Source organism: Pseudophryne corroboree, chromosome 2, assembly GCF_028390025.1.
Source record: "Pseudophryne corroboree isolate aPseCor3 chromosome 2, aPseCor3.hap2, whole genome shotgun sequence".
Taxonomy (NCBI): domain Eukaryota; kingdom Metazoa; phylum Chordata; class Amphibia; order Anura; family Myobatrachidae; genus Pseudophryne; species Pseudophryne corroboree.
The window spans coordinates 1042243158-1042269304 of NC_086445.1; the positions used below are offsets into that span (position 1 = coordinate 1042243158).

Here is a 26147-nt window from a genome sequence, read left to right on the forward strand (position 1 = left end):
CTGTGACAGAGGACAGTCACTAGGGAGGTGTGGAGAGGTCTGGCATCATACTGTATAGATGTACCCCCAGGAGCTGACACTCTAATATTACTGTGACAGAGGACAGTCACTAGGGAGGTGTGGAGAGGTCTGGCTGCATCATACTGTATAGATGTAACCCCAGGAGCTGACACTCTATAATATTACTGTGACAGAGGACAGTCACTAGGGAGGTGTGGAGGGGTCTGGCTGCATCATACTGTATAGATGTATCCCCAGGAGCTGACACTCTAATATTACTGTGACAGAGGACAGTCACTAGGGAGGTGTGGAGGGGTCTGGCTGCATCATACTGTATAGATGTAACCCCAGGAGCTGACACTCTAATATTACTGTGACAGAGGACAGTCACTAGGGAGGTGTGGAGGGGTCTGGCATCATATTGTATAGATGTATCCCCAGGAGCTGACACTCTAATATTACTGTGACAGAGGACAGTCACTAGGGAGGTGTGGAGAGGTCTGGCATCATACTGTATAGATGTATCCCCAGGAGCTGACACTCTAATATTACTGTGACAGAGGACAGTCACTAGGGAGGTGTGGAGGGGTCTGGCTGCATCATACTGTGTATAGATGTACCCCCAGGAGCTGACACTCTAATATTACTGTGAGAGGACAGTCACTAGGGAGGTGTGGAGGGGTCTGGCATCATACTGTATAGATGTAGCCCCAGGAGCTGACACTCTAATATTACTGTGACAGAGGACAGTCACTAGGGAGGTGTGGAGGGGTCTGGCATCATACTGTACAGATGTATCCCCAGGAGCTGACACTCTAATATTACTGTGAGAGGACAGTCACTAGGGAGTTGTGGAGGGGTCTGGCATCATACTGTATAGATGTATCCCCAGGAGCTGACACTCTAATATTACTGTGACAGAGGACAGTCACTAGGGAGGTGTGGAGAGGTCTGGCATCATACTGTATAGATGTATCCCCAGGAGCTGACACTCTAATATTACTGTGACAGAGGACAGTCACTAGGGAGGTGTGGAGGGGTCTGGCTGCATCATACTGTATAGATGTATCCCCAGGAGCTGACACTCTAATATTACTGTGACAGAGGACAGTCACTAGGGAGGTGTGGAGGGGTCTGGCATCATACTGTATAGATGTATCCCCAGGAGCTGACACTCTAATATTACTGTGACAGAGGACAGTCACTAGGGAGGTGTGGAGGGGTCTGGCTGTATCATACTGTATAGATGTAACCCCAGGAGCTGACACTCTAATATTACTGTGACAGAGGACAGTCACTAGGGAGGTGTGGAGAGGTCTGGCTGCATCATACTGTATAGATGTATCCCCAGGAGCTGACACTCTAATATTACTGTGACAGAGGACAGTCACTAGGGAGGTGTGGAGAGGTCTGGCTGCATCATACTGTATAGATGTATCCCCAGGAGCTGACACTCTAATATTACTGTGACAGAGGACAGTCACTAGGGAGGTGTGGAGAGGTCTGGCATCATACTGTATAGATGTAACCCCAGGAGCTGACACTCTAATATTACTGTGACAGAGGACAGTCACTAGGGAGGTGTGGAGGGGTCTGGCATCATACTGTATAGATGTATCCCCAGGAGCTGACACTCTAATATTACTGTGACAGAGGACAGTCACTAGGGAGGTGTGGAGGGGTCTGGCTGCATCATACTGTATAGATGTATCCCCAGGAGCTGACACTCTAATATTACTGTGAGAGGACAGTCACTAGGGAGGTGTGGAGGGGTCTGGCATCATACTGTATAGATGTATCTCCAGGAGCTGACACTCAAATATTACTGTGACAGAGGACAGTCACTAGGGAGGTGTGGAGGGGTCTGGCTGCATCATACTGTATAGATGTAACCCCAGGAGCTGACACTCTAATATTACTGTGACAGAGGACAGTCACTAGGGAGGTGTGGAGGGGTCTGGCTGCATCATACTGTATAGATGTATCCCCAGGAGCTGACACTCTAATATTACTGTGACAGAGGACAGTCACTAGGGAGGTGTGGAGGGGTCTGGCTGCATCATACTGTATAGATGTAACCCCAGGAGCTGACACTCTAATATTACTGTGACAGAGGACAGTCACTAGGGAGGTGTGGAGGGGTCTGGCATCATACTGTATAGATGTATCCCCAGGAGCTGACACTCTAATATTACTGTGACAGAGGACAGTCACTAGGGAGGTGTGGAGGGATCTGGCATCATACTGTATAGATGTAACCCCAGGAGCTGACACTCTAATATTACTGTGACAGAGGACAGTCACTAGGGAGGTGTGGAGGGGTCTGGCTGCATCATACTGTATAGATGTATCCCCAGGAGCTGACACTCTAATATTACTGTGAGAGGACAGTCACTAGGGAGGTGTGGAGGGGTCTGGCATCATACTGTATAGATGTATCCCCAGGAGCTGACACTCTAATATTACTGTGACAGAGGACAGTCACTAGGGAGGTGTGGAGAGGTCTGGCTGCATCATACTGTATAGATGTAGCCCCAGGAGCTGACACTCTAATATTACTGTGACAGAGGACAGTCACTAGGGAGGTGTGGAGGGGTCTGGCATCATACTGTATAGATGTAGCCCCAGGAGCTGACACTCTAATATTACTGTGACAGAGGACAGTCACTAGGGAGGTGTGGAGGGGTCTGGCTGCATCATACTGTATAGATGTAACCCCAGGAGCTGACACTCTAATATTACTGTGAGAGGACAGTCACTAGGGAGGTGTGGAGAGGTCTGGCATCATACTGTATAGATGTATCCCCAGGAGCTGACACTCTAATATTACTGTGACAGAGGACAGTCACTAGGGAGGTGTGGAGGGGTCTGGCTGCATCATACTGTATAGATGTAACCCCAGGAGCTGACACTCTAATATTACTGTGACAGAGGACAGTCACTAGGGAGGTGTGGAGGGGTCTGGCATCATACTGTATAGATGTATCCCCAGGAGCTGACACTCTAATATTACTGTGAGAGGACAGTCACTAGGGAGTTGTGGAGGGGTCTGGCATCATACTGTATAGATGTATCCCCAGGAGCTGACACTCTAATATTACTGTGACAGAGGACAGTCACTAGGGAGGTGTGGAGAGGTCTGGCATCATACTGTATAGATGTATCCCCAGGAGCTGACACTCTAATATTACTGTGACAGAGGACAGTCACTAGGGAGGTGTGGAGGGGTCTGGCTGCATCATACTGTATAGATGTATCCCCAGGAGCTGACACTCTAATATTACTGTGACAGAGGACAGTCACTAGGGAGGTGTGGAGGGGTCTGGCATCATACTGTATAGATGTATCCCCAGGAGCTGACACTCTAATATTACTGTGACAGAGGACAGTCACTAGGGAGGTGTGGAGGGGTCTGGCTGTATCATACTGTATAGATGTAACCCCAGGAGCTGACACTCTAATATTACTGTGACAGAGGACAGTCACTAGGGAGGTGTGGAGAGGTCTGGCTGCATCATACTGTATAGATGTATCCCCAGGAGCTGACACTCTAATATTACTGTGACAGAGGACAGTCACTAGGGAGGTGTGGAGAGGTCTGGCTGCATCATACTGTATAGATGTATCCCCAGGAGCTGACACTCTAATATTACTGTGACAGAGGACAGTCACTAGGGAGGTGTGGAGAGGTCTGGCATCATACTGTATAGATGTAACCCCAGGAGCTGACACTCTAATATTACTGTGACAGAGGACAGTCACTAGGGAGGTGTGGAGGGGTCTGGCATCATACTGTATAGATGTATCCCCAGGAGCTGACACTCTAATATTACTGTGACAGAGGACAGTCACTAGGGAGGTGTGGAGGGGTCTGGCTGCATCATACTGTATAGATGTATCCCCAGGAGCTGACACTCTAATATTACTGTGAGAGGACAGTCACTAGGGAGGTGTGGAGGGGTCTGGCATCATACTGTATAGATGTATCTCCAGGAGCTGACACTCAAATATTACTGTGACAGAGGACAGTCACTAGGGAGGTGTGGAGGGGTCTGGCTGCATCATACTGTATAGATGTAACCCCAGGAGCTGACACTCTAATATTACTGTGACAGAGGACAGTCACTAGGGAGGTGTGGAGGGGTCTGGCTGCATCATACTGTATAGATGTATCCCCAGGAGCTGACACTCTAATATTACTGTGACAGAGGACAGTCACTAGGGAGGTGTGGAGGGGTCTGGCTGCATCATACTGTATAGATGTAACCCCAGGAGCTGACACTCTAATATTACTGTGACAGAGGACAGTCACTAGGGAGGTGTGGAGGGGTCTGGCATCATACTGTATAGATGTATCCCCAGGAGCTGACACTCTAATATTACTGTGACAGAGGACAGTCACTAGGGAGGTGTGGAGGGATCTGGCATCATACTGTATAGATGTAACCCCAGGAGCTGACACTCTAATATTACTGTGACAGAGGACAGTCACTAGGGAGGTGTGGAGGGGTCTGGCTGCATCATACTGTATAGATGTATCCCCAGGAGCTGACACTCTAATATTACTGTGAGAGGACAGTCACTAGGGAGGTGTGGAGGGGTCTGGCATCATACTGTATAGATGTATCCCCAGGAGCTGACACTCTAATATTACTGTGACAGAGGACAGTCACTAGGGAGGTGTGGAGAGGTCTGGCTGCATCATACTGTATAGATGTAGCCCCAGGAGCTGACACTCTAATATTACTGTGACAGAGGACAGTCACTAGGGAGGTGTGGAGGGGTCTGGCATCATACTGTATAGATGTAGCCCCAGGAGCTGACACTCTAATATTACTGTGACAGAGGACAGTCACTAGGGAGGTGTGGAGGGGTCTGGCTGCATCATACTGTATAGATGTAACCCCAGGAGCTGACACTCTAATATTACTGTGAGAGGACAGTCACTAGGGAGGTGTGGAGAGGTCTGGCATCATACTGTATAGATGTATCCCCAGGAGCTGACACTCTAATATTACTGTGACAGAGGACAGTCACTAGGGAGGTGTGGAGGGGTCTGGCTGCATCATACTGTATAGATGTAACCCCAGGAGCTGACACTCTAATATTACTGTGACAGAGGACAGTCACTAGGGAGGTGTGGAGGGGTCTGGCTGCATCATACTGTATAGATGTACCCCCAGGAGCTGACACTCTAATATTACTGTGACAGAGGACAGTCACTAGGGAGGTGTGGAGGGGTCTGGCATCATACTGTATAGATGTATCCCCAGGAGCTGACACTCTAATATTACTGTGACAGAGGACAGTCACTAGGGAGGTGTGGAGGGGTCTGGCATCATACTGTATAGATGTACCCCCAGGAGCTGACACTCTAATATTACTGTGACAGAGGACAGTCACTAGGGAGATGTGGAGGGGTCTGGCTGCATCATACTGTATAGATGTAACCCCAGGAGCTGACACTCTAATATTACTGTGACAGAGGACAGTCACTAGGGAGGTGTGGAGAGGTCTGGCATCATACTGTATAGATGTATCCCCAGGAGCTGACACTCTAATATTACTGTGAGAGGACAGTCACTAGGGAGGTGTGGAGGGGTCTGGCTGCATCATACTGTATAGATGTATCCCCAGGAGCTGACACTCTAATATTACTGTGACAGAGGACAGTCACTAGGGAGGTGTGGAGGGGTCTGGCATCATACTGTATAGATGTATCCCCAGGAGCTGACACTCTAATATTACTGTGACAGAGGACAGTCACTAGGGAGGTGTGGAGAGGTCTGGCATCATACTGTATAGATGTATCCCCAGGAGCTGACACTCTAATTTCTCTAACGTCCTAAGTGGATGCTGGGGACTCCGTCAGGACCATGGGGTTTAGCGGCTCCGCAGGAGACAGGGCACAATAATAAAAGCTTTAGGATCAGGTGGTGTGCACTGGCTCCTCCCCCTATGACCCTCCTCCAAGCCTCAGTTAGATCTTTGTGCCCGGCCGAGAAGGGTGCAATCTAGGTGGCTCTCCTGAGCTGCTTAGAATAAAAGTTTAAGTTAGGTTTTTTATTTTCAGTGAGTCCTGCTGGCAACAGGCTCACTGCTACGAGGGACTTAGGGGAGAGAAGTAAACTCACCTGCGTGCAGGATGGATTTGCTTCTTAGGCTACTGGACACCATTAGCTCCAGAGGGAGTCGGAACACAGGTCTCACCCTGGGGTTCGTCCCGGAGCCGTGCCGCCGACCCCCCTTGCAGATGCCGAAGTTGAAGAGGTCCAGAGGTCCAGAAACAGGCGGCAGAAGACTTTCAGTCTTCATAAGGTAGCGCACAGCACTGCAGCTGTGCGACATTGTTGTCAGCACACTTCATACCAGCGGTCACTGAGGGTGCAGGGCGCTGGGGGGGGCGCCCTGGGCAGCAATGTATTATACCTTTTTTATGGCTAAAATACATCACATATAGCCCTTGAGGCTATATGGATGTATTTAACCCCTGCCAGATCTCACAAACTCCGGGAGAAGAGCCCGCCGTTTTAGGGGGCGGGGCCTATTCTCCTCAGCACACGGCGCCATTTTCCTGCTCAGCTCTGCTGTGAGGAAGGCTCCCAGGCTCTCCCCTGCACTGCACTACAGAAACAGGGTTAAAACAGAGAGGGGGGGCACTTATTTGGCGATATGATTACATATGTGAAAATGCTATAAGGGAAAACACTTATATAAAGGTTGTCCCTGTATAATTATAGCGTTTTTGGTGTGTGCTGGCAAACTCTCCCTCTGTCTCCCCAAAGGGCTAGTGGGGTCCTGTCCTCTATCAGAGCATTCCCTGTGTGTGTGCTGTGTGTCGGTACGTGTGTGTCGACATGTAGGAGGACGATGTTGGTGAGGAGGCGGAGCAAATTGCCTGTATTGGTGATGTCACTCTCTAGGGAGTCGACACCGGAATGGATGGCTTATTTAGGAATTACGTGATAATGTCAACACGATGCAAGGTCGGTTGACGACATGAGACGGCCGGCAAACAAATTGGTACCTGTCCAGGCGTCTCAGACACCGTCAGGGGCTTGTAAAAACGCCCATTTACCTCAGTTGGTCGACACGGACACTGACTTCAGTGTCGACGGTGAAGAAACAAACGTATTTTCCTTTAGGGCCACACGTTACATGTTAAGGGCAATGAAGGAGGTGTTACATATTTCTGATACTACAAGTACCACAAATAAGGGTATTATGTAGGGTGGGAATAATCTACTTGTAGTTTTTCCTGAATCAGATAAATTAAAGTGTGTGATGATACGTGGGTTTCCTCCGATAGAAAATTATTGGAGGTATACCCTTTCCCGCCAGAAGTGAGGGCGAGTTGGGAAACACACCTTAGGGTGGATAAGGCGCTCACACGCTTATAAAAACAAGTGGCGTTACCGTCTCCAGATACGGCCGCCCTCAAAGAGCCAGCTGATAGGAAGCTGAAAAATATCCTAAAAAGTATATACACACATACTGGTGTTATACTACGACCAGCAATCGCCTCAGCCTGGATGTGCAGCGCTGGGCGGGCTTGGTCGGATTTCCTGACTGAAAATATTGATACCCTTGACAGGAACAATATTTTATTGACTATAGAGCATTTTAAGGATGCATTTCTATATATGCGAGATGCGCAGATGGATATTTGCATTCTGGCATCAAGAGTAGATGTGATGTCCATATCTGCCAGACGATGTTTATAGACACGACAGTGGTCAGGTGATGCAGATTCCAGACGGCACATGGAAGTATTGCCATATAAAGGGGCGGTCCATCGGACCTGGTGGCCATGGCAACAGCTGGAAAATCCACTTTTGTTACCCCAAGTCACATCTCAGCAGAAAAGGACACAGTCTTTTCAGTCTCAGTCCTTTCGTACCCATAAAGGCAGGCGGGCAAAAGGCCAGTCATATCTGCCCAGGGTTAGAGGAAAGGGAAGAAGACTGCAGCAGGCAGCCCATTCCCAGGAACAGAAGTCCTCCACAGCTTCTGCCAAGTCCGTAGCATGACGCTGGGGCCATACAAGCGGACTCAGGTGCGGTGGGGGGTCATCTCAAGAGTTTCAGCACGCAGTGGGCTCACTCGCAAGTGGACTCCTGGATCCTACACGTAGTATCCCAGGTGTACATTGGAAATTCGAGACGTCTTCCCCTCACAAGTTCCTGAAGTCTGCTTTACCAACGTCTCCCTCCGACAGGGAGGCAGTATTGGGAAATAATTCACAGGCTGTATTCCCAGCAGGTGATAATCAAAGTACCCCTCCTACAACAAGGGAAGGGGTATTATTCCACACTATATTGTGGTACTGAAGCCAAACAGCTCGGTGAGATCTAAAAGATTTGAACAATTACGTACAAGAGTTCAAATCAAGATGGAGTCACTCAGAGCAGTGATAGCGAACCAGGACGATATGGTGTCACTGGATATCAGGGACGCTTACCTACATGTCCAAATTTTGCCCTTCTCACCAAGGGTATCTCAGGTTCGTGGTACAGAACTGTCACTATCAGTTCAGAAGCTGCCGTTTGGATTGTCCACGGCACCCCGGGTCTTTACCATGGTAATGGCCGAAATGATGATTCTTCCTAAAAGAAATATGGACGCTTTCCTGATAAGGGCAAGGTCCAGAGAACAGTTGGCGGTCGGAGTAGCACTATCTCAAGTAGTTCTACGACAGCACGAGTGGATTCTAAATATTCCAAAATCGCAGCTTTTTCCGACGACACGTCTAATGTTCCTAGGAATGATTCTGGACACAGTCTAGAAAAGGATGTTTTCTCCCGGAGAAGAAGGCCAGGGAGTTATCCGAGCTAGTCAGGAACCTCCTAAAACCAGGAAAAGTATCAGTGCATCATTGCACAAGGGTCCTGTGAAAAATGGTGGTTTCTTACAAAGCGATCCCATTCGGTAGATTTCACGCAAGAACCTTTCAGTGGAATCTGCTGGGAAAATGGTCCGGATCGCATCTTCAGATGCATCAGCGGATAACCCTGTCTCCAAGGACAAGGGTGTTTTCTTCTGCGGTGGCTGCAGAGTGCTCATCTATGAAAGGGCCGCAGATTCGACATTCAGGACTGGGTCCTGGTGACCACGGATGCCAGCCTGAGTGGCTGGGGAGCAGTCACACAAGGAAAAAATTTCCAGGGAGTGTGATCAAGTCTGGAGACTTCTCTCCACATAAATATACTGGAGCTAAGGGCAATTTACAAGGCTCTAAGCTTAGCAAGACCTCTGCTTCAAGGTCAGCCGGTATTGATCCAGTGGGACAACATCACGGCAGTCGCCCACGTAAACAGACAGGGCGGCACATGAAGCAGGAGGGAAATGGCAGAAACTGCAAGGATTCTTCGCTGGGCGAAAAATCATGTGATAACACTCTCAGCAGTGTTAATTCCGGGAGTGGAAAACTGGGAAGCAGACTTCCTCAGCAGGCATAACCTCCACCCGGGAGAGTGGGCACTTCAGCGGGAAGTCTTCCACATGATTGTAAACCGTTGGGAAAAACCAAAGGTGGACATGATGGCGTCCCGCCTGAACAAAAAACTAGACAGATATTGCGCCAGGTCAAGGGACCCTAAGGCAATAGCGGTGGACGCTCTGGTAACACTGTGGGTGTACCAGTCAGGGTATGTGTTCCCTCCTATGCATCTCATACCAAAAGTACTGAGAATCATAAGAAGGAGATGAGTAAGAACGATACTCGTGGTTCCGGATGGGTCAAGAAGGACTTGGTACCCGGAACTTCAAGAGATGCTCACGGAAGAACCGTGGCCTCTACCTTTAAGAAAGGACCTGCTCCAGCAGGGGCCTTGTCTGTTCCAAGACTTACCGCGGCTGCGTTTGACGGCATGGCAGTTGATCGCCGGATCCTGAAAGGGCATTCCAGATGAAGTCATCCCTACCCTGGTCGAAGCCAGGAAGGATGTAACCGCAAAACATTTTCACCGCATTTGGCGAAAATATGTTGCGTGGTGCGAGGCCAAGAAGGTCCCTACAGAGGAATTCCAACTGGGTCGTTTCCTACATTTCCTGAAAACAGGACTGTCTATGGGCCTAAAATTAGGGTCCATTAAGGTTCAAATTTCGACCCTGTCGAATTTCTTCCAGAAAGAACTGGCTTCAGTGCCTGAAGTTCAGACGTTTGTAAAAGGGGTACTGCATATACAGCCTCCTTTTGTGCCCCCAGTGGCACCTTGGGATCTCAATGTTGTTTTGAGTTTCCTAAAGTCACATTGGTTTGATCCACTCACCACTGTGGAATTAAAATATTTCACATGGAAGGTGAAGATTCTATTAGCCCTGGCTTCAGCCAGGCGTGTGTCAGAATGGGCGGCTTTATCATATAAAAGCCCTTACTTAATTTTTCATTCTGACAGGGCAGAATTGAGGACTCGTCCTCAATTTCTCCTTAAGGTGTTTTCTGTTTTTCACATGAACCAACCTATTGTGGTACCTGCGGCTACTAGGGACTTGGAGGACTCCAAGTTACTTGACGTTGTCAGGGCCCTGAAAATATGTTTCCAGGACGACTGGAGTCAGAAAATCTGACTCGCTGTTTAGCCTGTATGCACCCAACAAGATGGGTGTTCCTGCTTCTAAGCAGACGATTGCTCGCTGGATTTGTAGTACAATTCAGCTTGCACATTCTGTGGCAGGCTTGCCACAGCCAAAATCAGTAAAAGCCCATTCCACAAGGAAGTGGGCTCATCTTGGGCGGCTGCCCGAGGGGTCTCGGCTTTACAACTTTGCCGAGCTGCTACTTGGTCAGGGGCACACCCTGACTGAGGAGGACCTGGAGTTCTCTCATTCGGTGCTGCAGAGTCATCCGCACTCTCCCGCCCGTTTGGGAGCTTTGGTATAATCCCCATGGTCCTGACGGAGTCCCCAGCATCCACTTAGGACGTTAGAGAAAATAAGAATTTACTTACCGATAATTCTATTTCTCGTAGTCCGTAGTGGATGCTGGGCGCCCATCCCAAGTGCGGATTGTCTGCAATACTTGTACATAGTTATTGTTACAAAAATCGGGTTATTCTTGTTGTGAGCCATCTTTTCAGAGGCTCCTTCGTTGTTATCATACTGTTAACTGGGTTCAGATCACAGGTTGTACGGTGTGATTGGTGTGGCTGGTATGAGTCTTACCCGGGATTCAATATCCTTCCTTATTATGCACGCTCGTCCGGGCACAGTATCCTAACTGAGGCTTGGAGGAGGGTCATAGGGGGAGGAGCCAGTGCACACCACCTGATCCTAAAGCTTTTATTATTGTGCCCTGTCTCCTGCGGAGCCGCTAAACCCCATGGTCCTGACGGAGTCCCCAGCATCCACTACGGACTACGAGAAATAGAATTATCGGCAAGTAAATTCTTATTATTACTGTGACAGAGGACAGTCACTAGGGAGGTGTGGAGGGGTCTGGCTGCATCATACTGTATAGATGTATCCCCAGGAGCTGACACTCTAATATTACTGTGACAGAGGACAGTCACTAGGGAGGTGTGGAGGGGTCTGGCATCATACTGTATAGATGTATCCCCAGGAGCTGACACTCTAATATTACTGTGACAGAGGACAGTCATTAGGGAGGTGTGGAGAGGTCTGGCATCATACTGTATAGATGTATCCCCAGGAGCTGACACTCTAATATTACTGTGACAGAGGACAGTCACTAGGGGGGTGTGGAGGGGTCTGGCTGCATCATACTGTATAGATGTATCCCCAGGAGCTGACACTCTAATATTACTGTGACAGAGGACAGTCACTAGGGAGGTGTGGAGGGGTCTGGCATCATACTGTATAGATGTATCCCCAGGAGCTGACACTCTAATATTACTGTGACAGAGGACAGTCACTAGGGAGGTGTGGAGGGGTCTGGCATCATACTGTATAGATGTATCCCCAGGAGCTGACACTCTAATATTACTGTGACAGAGGACAGTCACTAGGGAGGTGTGGAGGGGTCTGGCTGCATCATACTGTATAGATGTAACCCCAGGAGCTGACACTCTCTAATATTACTGTGACAGAGGACAGTCACTAGGGAGGTGTGGAGGGGTCTGGCATCATACTGTATAGCTGTATCCCCAGGAGCTGACACTCTAATATTACTGTGAGAGGACAGTCACTAGGGGGGTGTGGAGGGGTCTGGCTGCATCATACTGTATAGATGTAACCCCAGGAGCTGACACTCTCTAATATTACTGTGACAGAGGACAGTCACTAGGGAGGTGTGGAGGGGTCTGGCATCATACTGTATAGCTGTATCCCCAGGAGCTGACACTCTAATATTACTGTGAGAGGACTGTCACTAGGGGGGTGTGGAGGGGTCTGGCTGCATCATACTGTATAGATGTAACCCCAGGAGCTGACACTCTAATATTACTGTGAGAGGACAGTCACAAGGGAGATGTGGAGGGGTCTGGCATCATACTGTATAGATGTATCCCCAGGAGCTGACACTCTAATATTACTGTGACAGAGGACAGTCACTAGGGAGGTGTGGAGAGGTCTGGCATCATACTGTATAGATGTAACCCCAGGAGCTGACACTCTAATATTACTGTGACAGAGGACAGTCACTAGGGAGGTGTGGAGGGGTCTGGCATCATACTGTATAGATGTATCCCCAGGAGCTGACACTCTAATATTACTGTGACAGAGGACAGTCACTAGGGAGGTGTGGAGGGGTCTGGCTGCATCATACTGTATAGATGTATCCCCAGGAGCTGACACTCTAATATTACTGTGACAGAGGACAGTCACTAGGGAGGTGTGGAGAGGTCTGGCTGCATCATACTGTATAGATGTAACCCCAGGAGCTGACACTCTAATATTACTGTGAGAGGACAGTCACTAGGGAGGTGTGGAGGGGTCTGGCTGCATCATACTGTATAGATGTATCCCCAGGAGCTGACACTCTAATATTACTGTGACAGAGGACAGTCACTAGGGAGGTGTGGAGGGGTCTGGCTGCATCATACTGTATAGATGTATCCCCAGGAGCTGACACTCTAATATTACTGTGACAGAGGACAGTCACTAGGGAGGTGTGGAGGGGTCTGGCTGTATCATACTGTATAGATGTATCCCCAGGAGCTGACACTCTAATATTACTGTGACAGAGGACAGTCACTAGGGAGGTGTGGAGGGGTCTGACTGCATCATACTGTATAGATGTAACCCCAGGAGCTGACACTCTAATATTACTGTGACAGAGGACAGTCACTAGGGAGGTGTGGAGGGGTCTGGCATCATACTGTATAGATGTATCCCCAGGAGCTGACACTCTAATATTACTGTGACAGAGGACAGTCACTAGGGAGGTGTGGAGGGGTCTGGCATCATACTGTATAGATGTATCCCCAGGAGCTGACACTCTAATATTACTGTGACAGAGGACAGTCACTAGGGGGGTGTGGAGGGGTCTGGCATCATACTGTATAGATGTAACCCCAGGAGCTGACACTCTAATATTACTGTGACAGAGGACAGTCACTAGGGAGGTGTGGAGGGGTCTGGCATCATACTGTATAGATGTATCCCCAGGAGCTGACACTCTAATATTACTGTGACAGAGGACAGTCACTAGGGAGGTGTGGAGGGGTCTGGCATCATACTGTATAGATGTACCCCCAGGAGCTGACACTCTAATATTACTGTGACAGAGGACAGTCACTAGGGGGGTGTGGAGGGGTCTGGCATCATACTGTATAGATGTATCCCCAGGAGCTGACACTCTAATATTACTGTGACAGAGGACAGTCACTAGGGAGGTGTGGAGGGGTCTGGTATCATACTGTATAGATGTATCCCCAGGAGCTGACACTCTAATATTACTGTGACAGAGGACAGTCACTAGGGAGGTGTGGAGGGGTCTGGCATCATACTGTATAGATGTATCCCCAGGAGCTGACACTCTAATATTACTGTGAGAGGACAGTCACTAGGGAGATGTGGAGGGGTCTGGCATCATACTGTATAGATGTATCCCCAGGAGCTGACACTCTAATATTACTGTGAGAGGACAGTCACTAGGGAGGTGTGGAGGGGTCTGGCTGCATCATACTGTATAGATGTAACCCCAGGAGCTGACACTCTCTAATATTACTGTGACAGAGGACAGTCACTAGGGAGGTGTGGAGTGGTCTGGCATCATACTGTATAGATGTATCCCCAGGAGCTGACACTCTAATATTACTGTGACAGAGGACAGTCACTAGGGAGGTGTGGAGGGGTCTGGCTGCATCATACTGTATAGATGTATCCCCAGGAGCTGACACTCTAATATTACTGTGACAGAGGACAGTCACTAGGGAGGTGTGGAGGGGTCTGGCATCATACTGTATAGATGTATCCCCAGGAGCTGACACTCTAATATTACTGTGACAGAGGACAGTCACTAGGGAGGTGTGGAGTGGTCTGGCATCATACTGTATAGATGTATCCCCAGGAGCTGACACTCTAATATTACTGTGACAGAGGACAGTCACTAGGGAGGTGTGGAGAGGTCTGGCTGCATCATACTGTATAGATGTATCCCCAGGAGCTGACACTCTAATATTACTGTGACAGAGGACAGTCACTAGGGAGGTGTGGAGAGGTCTGGCATCATACTGTATAGATGTATCCCCAGGAGCTGACACTCTAATATTACTGTGACAGAGGACAGTCACTAGGGAGGTGTGGAGGGGTCTGGCATCATACTGTATAGATGTAACCCCAGGAGCTGACACTCTAATATTACTGTGACAGAGGACAGTCACTAGGGAGGTGTGGAGGGGTCTGGCATCATACTGTATAGATGTATCCCCAGGAGCTGACACTCTAATATTACTGTGACAGAGGACAGTCTCTAGGGGGGTGTGGAGGGGTCTGGCATCATACTGTATAGATGTAACCCCAGGAGCTGACACTCTAATATTACTGTGACAGAGGACAGTCACTAGGGAGGTGTGGAGGGGTCTGGCATCATACTGTATAGATGTATCCCCAGGAGCTGACACTCTAATATTACTGTGACAGAGGACAGTCACTAGGGAGGTGTGGAGTGGTCTGGCATCATACTGTATAGATGTATCCCCAGGAGCTGACACTCTAATATTACTGTGACAGAGGACAGTCACTAGGGAGGTGTGGAGAGGTCTGGCTGCATCATACTGTATAGATGTATCCCCAGGAGCTGACACTCTAATATTACTGTGACAGAGGACAGTCACTAGGGAGGTGTGGAGAGGTCTGGCATCATACTGTATAGATGTATCCCCAGGAGCTGACACTCTAATATTACTGTGACAGAGGACAGTCACTAGGGAGGTGTGGAGGGGTCTGGCATCATACTGTATAGATGTATCCCCAGGAGCTGACACTCTAATATTACTGTGACAGAGGACAGTCACTAGGGAGGTGTGGAGGGGTCTGGCATCATACTGTATAGATGTAACCCCAGGAGCTGACACTCTAATATTACTGTGACAGAGGACAGTCACTAGGGAGGTGTGGAGGGGTCTGGCATCATACTGTATAGATGTATCCCCAGGAGCTGACACTCTAATATTACTGTGACAGAGGACAGTCACTAGGGGGGTGTGGAGGGGTCTGGCATCATACTGTATAGATGTAACCCCAGGAGCTGACACTCTAATATTACTGTGACAGAGGACAGTCACTAGGGAGGTGTGGAGGGGTCTGGCATCATACTGTATAGATGTATCCCCAGGAGCTGACACTCTAATATTACTGTGACAGAGGACAGTCACTAGGGAGGTGTGGAGGGGTCTGGCATCATACTGTATAGATGTATCCCCAGGAGCTGACACTCTAATATTACTGTGACAGAGGACAGTCACTAGGGAGGTGTGGAGGGGTCTGGCATCATACTGTATAGATGTATCCCCAGGAGCTGACACTCTAATATTACTGTGACAGAGGACAGTCACTAGGGAGGTGTGGAGGGGTCTGGCATCATACTGTATAGATGTAACCCCAGGAGCTGACACTCTAATATTACTGTGACAGAGGACAGTCACTAGGGAGGTGTGGAGGGGTCTGGCTGCATCATACTGTATAGATGTACCCCCAGGAGCTGACACTCTAATATTACTGTGAGAGGACAGTCACAAGGGAGTGGAGGGGTCTGGCATCATACTGTATAGATGTATCCCCAGGAGCTGACACTCTAATATTACTGTGAGAGGACAGTCACAAGGGAGTGGAGGGGTCTGGCATCATACTGTATAGATGTATCCCCAGGAGCTGACACTCTAATATTACTGTGAGAGGACAGTCACTAGGGGGGTGTGGAGGGGTCTGGCATCATACTGTATAGATGTACCCCCAGGAGCTGACACTCTAATATTACTGTGACAGAGGACAGTCACTAGGGAGGTGTGGAGGGGTCTGGCATCATACTGTATAGATGTAACCCCAGGAGCTGACACTCTAATATTACTGTGACAGAGGACAGTCACTAGGGAGGTGTGGAGGGGTCTGGCTGTATCATACTGTATAGATGTATCCCCAGGAGCTGACACTCTAATATTACTGTGACAGAGGACAGTCACTAGGGAGGTGTGGAGGGGTCTGGCATCATACTGTATAGATGTAACCCCAGGAGCTGACACTCTAATATTACTGTGACAGAGGACAGTCACTAGGGAGGTGTGGAGGGGTCTGGCATCATACTGTATAGATGTAACCCCAGGAGCTGACACTCTAATATTACTGTGACAGAGGACAGTCACTAGGGAGGTGTGGAGGGGTCTGGCTGCATCATACTGTATAGATGTATCCCCAGGAGCTGACACTCTAATATTACTGTGAGAGGACAGTCACAAGGGAGTGGAGGGGTCTGGCTGCATCATACTGTATAGATGTATCCCCAGGAGCTGACACTCTAATATTACTGTGAGAGGACAGTCACAAGGGAGTGGAGGGGTCTGGCATCAGACTGTATAGATGTAACCCCAGGAGCTGACACTCTAATATTACTGTGAGAGGACAGTCACAAGGGAGTGGAGGGGTCTGGCATCAGACTGTATAGATGTACCCCCAGGATGGGTGTGTGTGCGTAGAGATGGCGCAGTGGGGGCTGGGTTTGTGCGCAGGTGTGGTGGGGGCTGGGTGTGTGCGCAGGGGTGGGGGGATGGGTGCGTGCGCAGAGATGGCGCGGTGGGGGCTGGGTGCATGCGCAGGGGTGGCGCGGTGGGGGATTGGTGTGTGCAGGGATGGCGTGGTGGGGGGATGGGTATGTGCGCAGGAAGGGTGTGTGCGCTGGGGTGGCGCGGTGGGGGATGGGTGTGTGTGCAGGGGTGGCGCGGTGGAGGATGGGTGTGTGAAGGAGTGGCGCGGTGGGGGGATGGGTGGCGCGGTGGGGGGTATGGGTGTGTGTGCAGGGGTGGCGCGGTGGAGGATGGGTGTGTGAAGGAGTGGCGCGGTGGGGGGATGGGTGGCGCGGTGGGGGGTATGGGTGTGTGTGCAGGGGTGGCGCGGTGGGGGGTACGGGTGTGTGCGCAGGGTTGGCGCGGTGGGGGCTGGTGCGCGCGCGCGCGCAGGGTTGGCACGGTGGGGACTGGTGCGTGCGCGCAGGGTTGGTGCGGTGGGGGCTGGTTGTGCACGCGCAGGGTTGGCGCGTTGGGGGCTGGGTGCGCGCGTAGGGTTGGCGCAGTGGGGGTATGGGTGCGTGCGCAGGGGTGGCGCGGTGGGGGATGGGTGTGTGCGCAGGGGTGGGGGAGAGCTGTATTGATGGGAGCGGGGTTTTAAAACTTGCAGGTGGGAGGTAAAAAAACAACAACAAAAAAAACCTAACTCTTAATTTGCTGAATACAGTTGCTGTCCTTTTTCCACCATTAATGAGAAGTGCAGGAATCGGCCATGTGATGCACTGTAAGACCCTCCAGTGCTGTCCTTGTGGTCACTATTAGCCTTCTATATGGTCCTGCTGTCTCACTTTTTTGTGGTCCAGGGCGGTTTCCCCGCTATTTCATGCACTTCTGCCAGGTTGCGCATTGTGAATTATTCTTGCAAGTGTGTGCGTTGCTGCAACGTGAGTTTTGTGATGCGAGTTTCCTTTTGCAAACACATCTAATTGAATTGACCCCGTTGGGGCCGATTCAATTATTTTTGGCATCTAAAAAACAATTGTCACAGCTCAGTTGTGTTTGGGCACCCATGCACATAGCGCATGTCGAGCCCAAACAGACCGGGCTTAACCGCCTAAAACTGCTATAACTCCCTGCTTTGGGACGCACAAAGTGCACAATTTTAACACTCTCCCCCCCCCCCCCCCCCCCCCAATACCTCAGGAGGCTGCGAGAAAAAATGTCCTCCGGACGCTGCGCACCCACACGGCGGAACAATTGAATTGCTGCCGTTGGGCGCCCTCTAGTTGTGGCTGCACGCAATCGCCCCCATTATATGTGAGCTGAAGTAATGAATGCAATGTACTCGGTAGGACATTTGTCATCTGCCAAGTCAGTCTGTAGCTAATGATCTTGGCGTGGAAGGCTTGGTTTGGGTTCCCGCCACCTCTTGTGGGAGCACCTGAAAACGAAGATTTGGAGGGAGGGTGGGAGCTAAATACGGTGTTAGTGCTTGGAGCGTTATGACACGGGAGCAGGGAACCGAGTCGCGGAGCCCCCATACAGAACAGACGCTGTAACTTATAACTTTTATTTCATAACAGGAACCATGAGGAGGAGTTCGGTGACCAGCAGACAGTCTGTAGTTCCATTACGGGTCCAAGATACCAACAAGGGTCTGACCACCCCTCAGACGTAAGTGCCTAGATGGTTGTATATGAGCCTCCACGCTAGTGCCCACCTGTCACTCTGAGTGTTATTGTCGCACAGCAAGCGATAGATAATTGATAAACCGTGCGACACAACCTGCCGTAAATTGAATCTGCCCCTGTGTGTTAATTGTGGCTAAAATAGATTGCTAACACTACATCTTTTACCCAAAGGGTGTACTGATAAATGGGAGAACTCGCCCAACGTTGTTCGCCCCTGTGGCGCTGCTCTTTCGGGTGATATACATCCTGGAGTAATTGCCTGTAAAGCTGGCCATACATTAGCATGATTTTACGTACAAATACAGTTTCAACGCCTGGATCGCTACATCGCGCATTATTTGGGTACGATGCGCGGTCCCGCAGGTTGAACGTCACATCCTCTGGTCATACATGCAGCCCATATTATCCGTCATAGTTGTAGGTGCATCGTGCCGTGATTTATGCTCAATGCATCGTTTGTGATGGATCGTAATATCGTATGCATATCGTGTGTCAAAAAAAGAGCACATTGTGTGTCCAGGGCTTGCAGGGAGCTCCCTGGGAGTTCAAGGGGAATCGTGAGACGGCTCGCATCGGAATCGGGTCGTCCTAAATTATGGGCAGCATAACACGATATTAGTATGAGCTGGATAACTGCATCATTCAGGCAACAGGTGGGCCGAGCTCCTTCCTGCTGGTAAATGTCCCATGGGGCTCCTGCATTCTTTTTGTGCTGCCGTTGGAGGTCAGGCTCGAGTATGGGAGAAGGCCGTTCTCTGCCCCTTGTGTACAATCCCACAGAGACAGACTGGCCGGATCGGCCGAGCCTTCAGAAGACATAACTAGCCGCACACTAGTGTACGTGTGTGGTAGGTAATATAGATTGTGATGTTCTCCAGGGACGGGGCTGATGGCAGTGGGTAAATATTCTCAGTAGAGCGCTCTGTAATGTGGCTTTAACTAGTATTGCCAGTTATTTATGTAGCGCACACATTCTGAAGCGCTGTACAGCTCGTATCAATCCCTGCCCCCAATGAGCTTGCACTCTATTCCCTATCACAGGGGGATACACACCAGGGATAACTTTTTGTTCGTATCCAATTAACCAACCAGTGTATTCTCTGAGTGTGGGAGGAAACGCGCGCACACACACGGAGACCCTACAAGCGCCACACCGATTGGCCATGACTGGGAATTCATGGCCTTAGTGCTGCGCGGAAGCAATGCTAACCACTACACCAACCATGTTGCCCTAACAACAAGTGCTGCCTCTTTGCCATATGGACAGTTAAGACAGTGGACGCCTGCTTTCAGTGCCGGGGGGCGGTGACTCTTCATTACCAGTTTCAGAGTCTGTGGTTCCCATTGGAAGCTAATCCAGTGATCCGTGCCCCAGCATTAAGAGCCGGGCTAAACGCTTTGTTCAAGGGAGACTTCTGTAACAGGGAAACCCTTAAAGAAACAGACCACGTCACCGTACTGGCAACATCAGCTGTCGGCCGCAAATAGGGCATTTTGTAATGAAGAAAGCAATTGGGGTCGTGCGCAGGACGGAGTTACTACTGCAGCAGAGAAAGTCCTGCATCCAGGAGAGAGGGTCACGCAGAAGATTGTGGGTGGATGGCATTGGCCAGACGCTAGAATCCCAGTCATACAAAAGGCGGATCAACTGCTAAGACTCAGTGTTCCCTGCTGATGCCTATTTCTTCCTATGGGATTTCCATCCTGTTTGTTTTCTTCTGTCGGCGATGCTTCTGTGGTTAGTAAGAGCATCACTGGATGCCTTTATTATGCCCATCCTAGCGTCTTTGTCTAAGGGATGTTCTGCTCATTCGAGGACCCTTCTGCCATCGTAGGGTAGTGCCAGTGCTGTCCTGTGTGACCTTGTTTAGAAAATAATGATGGAGGCGCTTTAGTAGTTTAAAGATGCTTTAAAGGTCCAAGGTTGTATTGGAGTCTCCGATGTCCAGTATATCCCGACGGGTTCTGATTAAAGTCTAAATCCATTTCCCTGTGAAAATGTAACGTGCATAGTCTTTGGGTGCAGTTTTGTCCGCAGCCTGGAGTAAGGATGCAGGAAGTTTGTCTTTAATATCTCACATCCAGAAACTGTATTATATTACGCTATACAAATCATATATGGCAAAATCATACGATGGTCTCATAGCTAAAAATGATATGTTGTTTTTTTTTCTTCCACCTCTAGTAAGGAGCGGCCTGGAGTGACTAAGGCAAGTACGAGCAAATCCCACTCGTCAGCTTCTGAAAGAAAGACCAGCTTCTTCGGCAAGAGGTAGAATCATTTATCTTATAGTCCATTGCATCTGTTGTGGAGCTCGGTGTAATCACTGTGACGCAGCCCATATTATGGTTTATAAACGGAGTTCTGTGGTCGCTTGGTCCAGCCCTTCCAATAGCTGTGCCCTGCCTCGGTGATGTCTCCTGGCTACTGAATAGGCTGCAAGCTCAGTGATGTCGCCGGTTCTCGGTGAGTGGGTAGGCTGCACTCAGTGATGTCGCCGGTTCTCGGTGAGTGGGTAGGCTGCACTCAGTGATGTCGCCGGTTCTCGGTGAGTGGGTAGGCTGCACTTAGTGATGTCACCGGTTCTCTGTGAGTGGGTAGGATGCACTTAGTGATGTCGCCAGTTCTCGGTGAGTGGGTAGGCTGCACTCAGTGATGTCGCCGGTTCTCGGTGAGTGGGTAGGCTGCTCCCTTGGTGATGTCACTGGTGCCTAGCGAATGGATAGGCTGCATTTTAATAAAGACTAATTAAACACATGACGACTGTCTCCATTCTTGGCAATGAGTGTAGTTGGAAGCTTGATATACAGAGCTACCATAAGCTGTGTCTGTTAGACTCTGACGTCTCATTTGTTCCTCCTCTAGGGCCAGCGGCAACAGGAACAGCCAGTATGGAGCGTTTGGGGTCTCTGAAAAGATAAAAGATCCCCGACCTCTACATGACAAATCCTTTATCCAGCAATGTATCCGCCAGCTGTGTGAGGTGCGCCTTGCCCCTAGCTCACGTTTATCCTTGTGTTCTGGGATATTAGGCACCTGCATGATAACGAGCGGTTGTGCAAATCAAATGAACATATATGTATGTGGTGTACGTTTGTGTGATTGACGTTCCCCCGTTCTGTGTCCTGCAGTTTCTGAATGAGAACGGCTACTCGCAGACCCTCACGGTGAAGTCCTTACAAGGCCCCTCCACTAAGGATTTCCTGAAGATATTTGCGTTCATCTACAGCTTCATCTGCCCAAACTATGAAATTCCAGACTCCAAGTTTGAGGAGGAAATCCCCAGAGTATTTAAGGAACTGGGGTATGTGACTCTGCTCTAAATGCAGATCTGCACCCATTACATACATGTTTCTCTGACGTCCTAGTGGATGCTGGGAACTCCGTAAGGACCATGGGGAATAGCGGGCTCCGAAGGAGGCTGGGCACTCTAGAAAGATTTAGGACTACCTGGTGTGCACTGGCTCCTCCCACTATGACCCTCCTCCAAGCCTCAGTTAGATTTCGTGCCCGGCCGAGGTTGGATGCACACTAGGGGCTCTCCTGAGCCCTTAGAAAGAAAGTATAATTTTAGGTTTTTTATTTTCAGTGAGACCTGCTGGCAACAGGCTCACTGCAGCGAGGGACTAAGGGGAGAAGAAGCGAACTTGCCTGCTTGCAGCCGGATTGGGCTTCTTAGGCTACTGGACACCATTAGCTCCAGAGGGATCGACCGCAGGCCCAGTCCTTGGTGTTCGGTCCCGGAGCCGCGCCGCCGTCCCCCTTACAGAGCCAGGAGCAAGAAGAGGTCCGGAAAATCGGCGGCAGAAGACATCGGTCTTCACCAAGGTAGCGCACAGCACTGCAGCTGTGCGCCATTGCTCCTCATGCACACTTCACACTCCGGTCACTGAGGGTGCAGGGCGCTTGGGGGGGGGCGCCCTGAGCTGCAATAAAAACACCTTGGCTGGCAAAAATACCACAATATATAGCCCTAGAGGCTATATATGTGGTATATTCCCCTGCCAGAATCCAGAAAAAAACGAGAGAATAGGCCGCGGAAAAGGGGCGGAGCTATCTCCCTCAGACACACTGGCGCCATTTCTCCTTCACAGATCCGCTGGAAGGAAGCTCCCTGGCTCTCCCCTGCAGTCTACACTTCAGAACAGGGTAAAAACAGAGAGGGGGGGCACTAAATTTGGGCGCAATACATATATAATATAAAAAGCAGCTATAGGGGACATAACTTAGTTAGTCCCTGCATTATATAGCGCTCTGGTGTGTGCTGGCATACTCTCACTCTGTCCCCCCAAAGGGCTTTTGTGGGTCCTGTCCTCATTCGGAGCATTCCTTGTGTGTGTGCGGTGTGTCGGTACGGCTGTGTCGACATGTTTGATGAGGATAATGATGTGGAGGCGGAGCAGATGCCTTTAGAAGGGATGTCACCCCCTGCGGGGCAGACACCTGAGTGGATGGGCTTATGGAAAGTAATGAGTGCACGTATAGACTCCTTATATAAGAAAATCGACGACATGCCAAATGTGGGACAGCCGACTTCTCAGCTCGTGCCTGCCCAGGCGTCGCATGGGTCGTCAGGGGCTCTAAAACGCCCGCTACCTCAAGCAGACCCAGATGTCGACACGGATACTGACACCAGTGTCGACGACGATGAGTCAAACCTGATGCCCACTAAGGCCATTCACTGCATGATTGAGGCAATGAAAGAGGTGTTAAACATTTCTGATATAACTACTGGTACCACTAAAAAGGGTATTATGTTTGGAGAGAAAAAACTACCCGTAGTTTTTCCCCCATCAGATGAATTAAATGAAGTGTGTGAAGAAGCGTGGGCTTTCCCTGATAAAAAATTGGTAATTCCTAAGAAGGTACTAATGGCGTTCCCTTTCCCGCCAGAGGATAGGTCACGTTGGGAAACACCCCCTAGAGTGGATAAAGCGCTCACACGTTTGTCTAAAAAGGTGGCACTACCGTCTCCGGATACGGCCGCCCTCAAGGAACCTGCTGATAGAAAGCAGGAGGCGATCCTGAAGTCTGTATATACACACACAGGCATATACTTAGGCCAGCTATTGCGTCAGCTTGGATGTGCAGTGCTGCCGCTGCGTGGTCAGATAAACTGTCAGAAAATATTGACACATTAGACAGAGACACGATCCTGTTAACCATAGACCATATAAAAGACTCAGTCTTATATATGAGAGATGCACAAAGGGAAATCTGCCGACTGGCATCTAAAGTAAGTGCATTGTCCATTTCTGCTAGGAGAGGCTTATGGACTCGCCAGTGGATAGGAGATGCAGATTCAAAAAAGCACATGGAAGTGTTACCATATAAGGGTGAGGAATTATTTGGGGATGGTCTCTCGGACCTAGTTTCCACAGCAACGTCTGGGAAGTCAGCATTTTTACCCCATGTCCCCTCACAGCCTAAGAAGGCGCCGTTTTATCAGGTTCAGTCCTTTCGGACCCAGAAAAACAGGCGTGGAAAAGGCGGGTCCTTTCTGTCCAGAGGCAGAGGTAGGGGAAAAAGACTGCAACAAACAGCAGGTTCCCAGGAGCAAAAGTCCTCCCCCGCTTCTTCTTCCAAGTCCGCCGCATGACGGTGGGGCTCCACAGGCGGAGCCAGGTACCGTGGGGGGCCGCCTCAAGAATTTCAGCGATCAGTGGGCTCGCTCACAGGTGGATCCCTGGATCCTTCAAATAGTATCTCAGGGGTACAAACTGGAATTCGAGGTGTCTCCACCCCACCGGTTCCTAAAATCTGCCTTGCCGATTGCTCCCTCAGACAGGGAGGCGGTGCTAGCGGCAATTCACAAGCTGTATTCCCAGCAGGTGATAATCAAGGTACCCCTACTTCAACAAGGCCGGGGTTACTATTCCACACTATTTGTGGTACCGAAACCGGACGGTTCGGTGAGACCCATTTTAAATTTGAAATCCTTGAACACATACATAAAAAAATTCAAGTTCAAGATGGAATCGCTCAGGGCGGTTATTGCGAGCCTGGACGAGGGGGATTACATGGTATCCCTGGACATCAAGGATGCTTACTTGCATGTCCCCATTTACCATCCTCACCAGGAGTACCTCAGATTTGTGGTACAGGATTGCCATTACCAATTCCAGACGCTGCCGTTTGGACTGTCCACGGCACCGAGGGTATTTACCAAGGTGATGGCGGAAATGATGATACTCCTTCGAAAAAAGGGAGTTTTAATTATCCCATACTTGGACGATCTCCTAATAAAAGCGAGGTCCAAGGAACAGTTGTTGGTGGGAGTAGCACTATCTCAGGAGGTGCTGCACCAGCACGGCTGGATTCTGAATATCCCAAAGTCACAGCTGGTCCCGACGACACGACTACTGTTCCTGGGTATGATTCTGGATACAGTCCAGAAAAAAGTGTTTCTCCCGGAGGAGAAAGCCAGGGAGTTGTCATCTCTAGTCAGAGACCTCCTGAAACCAAAACAGGTATCAGTGCATCGCTGCACACGGGTCCTGGGAAAGATGGTGGCTTCTTACGAAGCAATTCCCTTCGGCAGGTTCCATGCCAGAATCTTTCAGTGGGACCTGTTGGACCAGTGGTCCGGATCGCATCTTCAGATGCATCGCTTAATAACCCTGTCTCCAAGAACCAGGGTGTCTCTACTGTGGTGGCTGCAGAGTGCCCATCTTCTAGAGGGCCGCAGGTTCGGCATACAGGACTCGGTCCTGGTGACCACGGATGCCAGCCTTCGAGGCTGGGGGGCAGTCACACAGGGAAGAAACTTCCAAGGACTATGGTCGAGTCAGGAGACTTCCCTTCACATAAATATTCTGGAACTAAGGGCCATCTACAATGCCCTAAGTCAAGCAAAATCCCTGCTCCTACACCAGCCGGTGCTGATCCAGTCAGACAACATCACGGCAGTCGCCCATGTAAATCGACAGGGCGGCACAAGAAGCAGGATGGCGATGGCGGAAGCCACAAGAATTCTCCGATGGGCGGAGAATCATGTACTAGCACTGTCAGCAGTGTTCATTCCGGGAGTGGACAACTGGGAAGCAGACTTCCTCAGCAGACACGACCTCCACCCGGGAGAGTGGGGACTTCATCCAGAAGTCTTCCAGATGCTGGTAAACCGTTGGGAAAAACCACAGGTGGACATGATGGCGTCCCGCCTCAACAAAAAGTTAAAAAGATATTGCGCCAGGTCAAGGGACCCTCAGGCGATAGCTGTGGACGCTCTAGTGACACCGTGGGTGTACCAGTCGGTTTATGTGTTCCCTCCTCTGCCTCTCATACCAAAGGTATTGAGAATAATAAGAAAGCGAGGAGTAAACACCATTCTCGTGGTTC

General features: G+C 49.9%; 1 protein-coding gene across 1 annotated transcript in view; it reads left to right on the forward strand.

The window, feature by feature from the left end:
• Positions 1–26147, forward strand: part of NDC80 (NDC80 kinetochore complex component) — a 42968-nt gene that overhangs the window by 1710 nt on the left and 15111 nt on the right. The window contains exons 2-5 of the mRNA XM_063956836.1: positions 18701–18791; positions 20994–21080; positions 21675–21792; positions 21941–22113. Coding sequence (XP_063812906.1) covers positions 18706–18791; positions 20994–21080; positions 21675–21792; positions 21941–22113 — 464 coding nt within the window. The 5' untranslated portion in view covers positions 18701–18705. The remainder of the gene's footprint in view (positions 1–18700; positions 18792–20993; positions 21081–21674; positions 21793–21940; positions 22114–26147) is intronic.